At 48.0% G+C, this 6,121-nt stretch overlaps 1 protein-coding gene across 3 annotated transcripts in view; it reads right to left on the bottom strand.

The window, feature by feature from the left end:
- kank1a (KN motif and ankyrin repeat domains 1a) overlaps positions 1-6,121 on the bottom strand; it is a 50,096-nt gene that overhangs the window by 6,874 nt on the left and 37,101 nt on the right. For all 3 annotated transcript variants that reach the window (XM_007547339.2, XM_016669121.1, XM_016669120.1), the window contains 2 exons: positions 2,882-5,470; positions 95-220 (listed from right to left, as the gene is read on the bottom strand). In XM_007547339.2, coding sequence (XP_007547401.1) covers positions 95-220; positions 2,882-5,470 — 2,715 coding nt within the window. The remainder of the gene's footprint in view (positions 1-94; positions 221-2,881; positions 5,471-6,121) is intronic.

The following is a 6,121-nucleotide window of genomic DNA, read 5'->3' as shown; positions in this document are numbered from 1 at the left end:
GGACGGACAGATGGATGGACAGACAGACGGACGGATGGATGGATGGACAGACAGACGGACGGATGGATGGACGGACAGATGGACGGTTCTGTACCGTGCAGCGCCGTAGACATCTGCAGGTCCATGCGGCTCTTCTGCTCCGCGGCGCTGATCTGCTGCGGTGAGTTTTCAGGACGCTCTGCAGCCTCAGCATCTGGTAGCGGCAGCATCAGGCTGCGGTCTGACGACAAACAGAAACTTTAAAAACTGATCCAGACTAACGATGAAAACATCTGTTTTTTTTTTAATCGCTCAGATGTTGCAGCTGGACACAGAAGATGATTAAAAACAAAATCACATGCAAAACAAATATAAACAGCAATTATATAAATGCAAATAAATCAACTAATCGGCTGACAAATTAAAACTAGCTCAATAATTTCCATTTGATGATTTATTGTTTCTCTTTTCTACCAAATTCTGGATGATTTTTAAAATAAAATCATCACATTTTTATAAAAATGTTCCAATAAGAGTTTATGCTGTTGAGGTTTCTGATGCATTTAGAGGAGAAAAGGACCCAGAGGATCACAGACGAGGCTTTTTACATGTCTTTATCATGGCAAACAATAAATAAAACGTTTGTCTAGACCACAGGAGTCAAACTCCAGTCCTCTGCTGTCCTGCAGTTTTTAGATGTGGCTTCATTTCCTCCTCCTTGTGTAGATCAGAGCCTTAATCGCCTAATTATTCTGTTCAGGTGGTGCAGCAGCAGCACATCTAAAGGCTGCAGGGCAGCGGCCCTCAGGACTGCAGCTTGACACCCCTGGTCTAGACTAAGTGACTAAAAACAAAATAAAACTGATTACATTTGATTATTTCTATGCAGTTGTTCAGAAACTGCAGCAGTTAATAAAACGGTAGGAATCTTTTTTACGTCCAGAGCTGTTAAATCTGGTGAACTTATTTCCTTTAGAGGGAACTGGCTAGTCACTCAGAGCTCCACAGAAAGCCCAGCAACTGCAGAACCCGGTCAGGAGGAATGATCGTTACGTAACGAGCCATGAATCAGCATCAATAGGGAGGTGTTAGCCAAGGCGGGGCGGCCCACAGAAAAAAACAAAAAACAAACAGGAGAGCGACTGGGGCGGCGCCGCCAGCCGGCCGCCTGCAGCAGGGAGCTCAGCGCTGGGTCCGGTCCAAAACCCCGCTGCATTTTTTTAGGGATAACTTTGGTCTGTCTGACCCAATCAGGATTATCTTTAGGCCTCAGCTGAACACGACCAGAACTCTTCATCTCATGTTAGCTCCTCACTGCGCAAACATTCACGTTGGGAAGATTATTATTCTGGAGAGGAAAGGTCTGCAAGCCAAATATGGAAGAGAGGAAAAAACCCAATCAAGTCGGCTGAGCGGGATCAGATGGCGTCGTTAACAGGTTCTTCAGCTGGTGTTAGAACGCCTTCATATCCAGAGACTTTATGGGCCGATGAGAATCACCACAGGAAACGTTCACACAGCAGCCGAACGAAACCCAAATCAGATCAGTTTCCACAAACGCGACTCAAATCGAGGCCCGTCACTTTCGCTGGACGATAAATTGTCCCAGAAGTTATTGCAATAAACAGTAATATTGTTGATTAGAGACCATTTTAAAGTAAAATAATGTTCACCAGTTACCCCACCGGGTAACTTTGTGTTTTCTGAAAATAATGTTAAAAGTTGACAGGAAATTAACAACAAAAGAAATAACAGCAGTGGATTAAATAAAACTAGTCTTTCTGCAGTCATCTTTTTGAATAGATAATTATCTACTAAAGATTACTGATGTTTTATTATATATAAACGTAGTTTAGCCCGTCTTTGCTATACTGGTGTAGAAAAATAAAATAAAAATAAAAAACCCTGAGCCAGGCTTATAACACTGGGGGAAACCCAGATAACGGTAATGACATAATAATAATAATAATAATGCAGGAACTCATTCTCAAAGATCAATAAACTTTAAAGTCTAATGAACGTTTAACTCTGGAACTGGAAGATATTTTAAATATCCAAAATAAACCGCATTGTTCAAAGCGGCCATTTTGAGAAACGCTGCAAACATTTGACCCAGAATGAAGTAGTTCGCACTACCTGCCTCTTTTGCCTGTTTTCCCTGTCTAAGCTAGATGGTTATTTTTTCAAAAGCAGATTTAGTTATGAGACTTTATGATAGAGTTTAATTATTGTTGTTTCAGTTGTTTTGGTCATTTATTTTGGATATTTCAAATGTTTTCCTACTCCAGAGTTAAATGTTCTGAAGAAATAAAAAAAAAAGATCTTTGAGGGGGTGGACTTGCATTAATGTCATCATTATTAATTAGTTTATTATTAGTTCAAAATGGTCTCAAAATGGTAATATTTTTACTTATTGCAGTTATTTCTGCAACAAAATATCATCCAGCAAACTTTGTTATGGTTTCAGGACAAAAATCCCAATAAAACACAAAGATATTTGAGGTTCTAATGAACGTTACATAAGTCACTGTGGTAGAAAATATCCAGCCACATTCATTTAGTTATGTATAACTTTAATATGAAGCATATTTATTCATTTCTGCATTCATGGAACTAAAACACTGATAGGAAAGAATCCTGTCAGCTTGTAAATGTTTTATTTATTGTTCTGAGATATATTTAGAGCTTCAGCAGGCCTGGTATGGAGCCGCTGAAGTCACATTTTGTGTGTGTGTGTGTGTGCGTGTGTGTGTGTGTGTTTTCAGTTGTCTGCCCTTGAAACTATGCCTTAATTGCCTGGTATGACTGTGAGCCAATCATCAGCCGAGCCACATGTTGCCCTCGGAGGGAGAGGAATGCTGTGTTTGGAAACTGAAGTCAGGAGAATGTGAAACATCCTCACCTCTGCAGGAGTCCGAGTGCAGCGCCAGGATGTTCTCCGCGCTGCCGTACTTCATCACCGAGTTGATAGACGACAGCGTGCTGACCAGCTGGCTGTTGATGGACCCGAACTGGGACTGCGGCTGGCCGAACGCGTCCGCCAGCTCGCTGTAGTTCTCCGCCAGCAGCATCTGCTGCTCCTGCAGCAGCTTCTGCACCCTCTCTATGTAGTGGTCCAGTCCGACGCCACCTGGTGGCGGTGCTGCAGCGGCGGCTTCGGTCTTCTCCTCTTTGCTTGGGGCTGCGTCGCGAGGCTGAGAAGGACCGCATGCGATGTTTCTGGTTTTTAACCCAATCAGGAAATTGTCGTGGATGCTAACCGGGCCGACTCCACACTCTTTGGTTCTGGTCGGGTTTGGTTTGCTGGGAAGCGATCCGACGTCGCTGGTGGTTCCAACAGCAACGGACCGCGTCTTTGCCGTCGTTGGGGCGTCTTTGACGAGCCCCTCCCCAGCAGCCACAGTCCTCGTCTCGGGCGGCGCCGTGTTGGTCTGCTTGTCGCAGCTGGTCCGCTCCATGTCCGTGCACGAGTCCGTCACCTCGGCCGTTCTCGTGTTTGTGGACCTGCTCTCGTATTCTGTGTCGGTACCGGTCTGCTGTGACGCCGAATCGGGAGCAGCCATAACGGCAGAGTCTATCGTACCGACAACATCCGGGTCGGTTCCTCGCGACACAAACGTCTTCACAGGAGTGACGTTGACATCCACCGAGCAATCCCCGCAGCCGACCGATCTGGACTGCTTGATCGGCTCCGCCGCGGTTCTGCAGAAGCCCGGTCCGTCCAACGACTCCTCAGTGTTTACTCCCGCTTCAGAAATATTCGGCTCCATGCCAACCTGCTGGTGCCTCGTCTCCACCCGTCTCCCCACGCATTGGTCTCTCACCTCCACCCGTTGATGCACCACCCACTGGTCCATCGGGAGGTCGGGTCCGGTGGCAACGCTGCGCGCGCTGGGCTGGCAGGACACTCCCACCGTCTGGGTCTGCAGGCTGAACTCCAGATGCTCGCCCACTCCCTGGCTGCGCATCTGGACTTTGGCTTCCACCGAGGCGTTGTACATCTCCGGCCTCACCATCAGCCCCTTGTCGGCCTTCTTCTTGCTCGACCCTCCGGCTGCTTGGAGCTCCAGTTTGAGCTTCCCCATCTCCATCTCATGGGTGGTTTCTTTGAGCTGGACCTCCAGGCGGTAGATCTTCTCCTTCAGAGCTTCGATGGTTTGCTGTTGGAGCTCGATCTCCTTGTCAGCTTCACTGGTCACGCCCAGCATGGCCTCTGTCACAACAACTCCGGCGCTCCGCGTCTCCAGCCGCTCCGTCACCACCCCTACATCCTGGAGACAACTGTCTTTTTGTGGTTTGCTTAGCGAACCCAAAAGATTGTCCATGTTTTCATCGGTAACTATACCGATTGACTTCTGGAGGACTTGTTTTTGCAGGTTTTGCGGCTGAACTTCAGCAATGTTATTCTCCTTGGTCGTCTTCTCCAGAGCCTGGACCTCAGCAGCCAGTCGCCTGAACTCCTCCAGCCGCTGGGCGCTCTGCTCCTGCGCCTCGGGCTCGATGATGCGCAGCTCCGTCTCCTTCTGGATGGATCCGGAGTTCTCCATTTGGTCAGCACTGCCCACACTGTAGGAACGCTTGCGGAAGCCACCGAGACCTTGGTTTTTATTCTGAGCGGCCAGCTGTCGTTTCTCCTCCTGCAGAACGGCGATCTTCACCTGTAGGATAGGAATGGATTTCACCTGCTCCTCCAGCTCTTTTAGCCTCTTGAGGGCCACGACCATCTGCTCTCGGATCTGCTGCAGGTGCAACGGGCTGACGTTGGTCACCGGCGTGGCGACGCCTGAGCTCATGGGGCTGTGGCGGATGGAGCTGCCTCTGGACTGTGAGTGGTAGGGGTTATACTCCCCATTAGAAAGGCCGTTGATGGGTAGAGGCTGGTGGGTGCTGGGGGAGATCTGGCTCGTCGCGACTGAACTCGAGTAAGACGACAGGGAGCTGCTGGAGCCCATTCCACCAAAGCTGGCGAGGCGACGGCGGGGAATCAGAGGCTCATTGTGCGCTTGGACGAGCAGACGCTCCTGCTCGAGACGACGGCGGGTCTCCATGAGCGTCTTTTCCACTTGGGGGTTGTGACGAGGAGCAAACCTGGGTGAGGGCGGCGGGAGAAGCTGCTTTTGCTCAGCCAAGTAGGACTGACCCAAAGGGACGTCACCGGTCGCCCTGGGGAGGGTGGGAGTCAACGGAGCGGCGTCCGGGTGCCGTGAGGTGAAAAAGACCGGAGACTGCTTGCCGTCGCTGTTGGAAGAGGACAGGGAGTCCGTGGAGGTCCATTCAGGCCGTGCGCCGCCCCCCGCAGTGCTGCCCCGAGGCGTTGCCAGAGGTCTGGCCGCTTTGGGTTTCCTCTGGATGCTCAGCTTCTTAATGGTGTTGCCCCTCTCGATGTCGTCGACATATTTGAGGAAATCCAGGTCTAACTGGTAACCGTAAGGAGTTTCCACGTAGTAGGAGTCCTTCTCATCTCCGGCGCCCGGGCATGTTTGTGCTCTTTCTGGAAGAGATGACAGGGACACGTTTCAGCTTTTCTCAAAATTTAAAAAAAGCTCAACATTAACATTTTATCAGCAGAAAAAGTTAGTTGCGCTAACCCTAAAACACTAACAAACAATAGTTCCACTGATGTTAAAATTGTACACCAACACAATATTTAGCTGAAGCTAATGCTAAAGGGCCATATCAACGCGGTATACAGCGGACATTCATGCTAAACCGTGATACCAGCATAGTATTTAGCAGAAGCTAATGCTAAAGCGCTAACTTCAACTCAAATTACATCTGCACCAGAAAGACAACAAAACTTGACGACCAATTTAATGTTGACATTATAATTTCCGTTCTATAATGCCCTCAGATATTGTATATTATCTTGTTGTCTGTGTTTTATTTTATTTAATACTCGAAGAATTCTTATCAGTCAATAAAATTTCAGCTGTCGAACTTTATCCAACTGAAAGTTTACAAATCAGACAAGTAAATTAGATCTTAGGAATTTATCCAGAAAAACTTAATCTAAGGGAAGCAAAGTTTGCTCAACGTTTTCAAAGCAGAAAATGAGAAATTTTCTCCAGAATTAGCAGAAGGCTGCGCTCCACCCGACTTTTTATACTAGAGGTTTTCCAGGTATGAAATCAGGCTGTCTGCG

Source organism: Poecilia formosa, unplaced genomic scaffold, assembly GCF_000485575.1.
Source record: "Poecilia formosa unplaced genomic scaffold, Poecilia_formosa-5.1.2 Scaffold20, whole genome shotgun sequence".
Lineage (NCBI taxonomy): Eukaryota > Metazoa > Chordata > Actinopteri > Cyprinodontiformes > Poeciliidae > Poecilia > Poecilia formosa.
The sequence above is the reverse complement of the archived record's forward strand: the minus strand, read 5'-3'. Positions and strand labels throughout refer to the sequence as shown.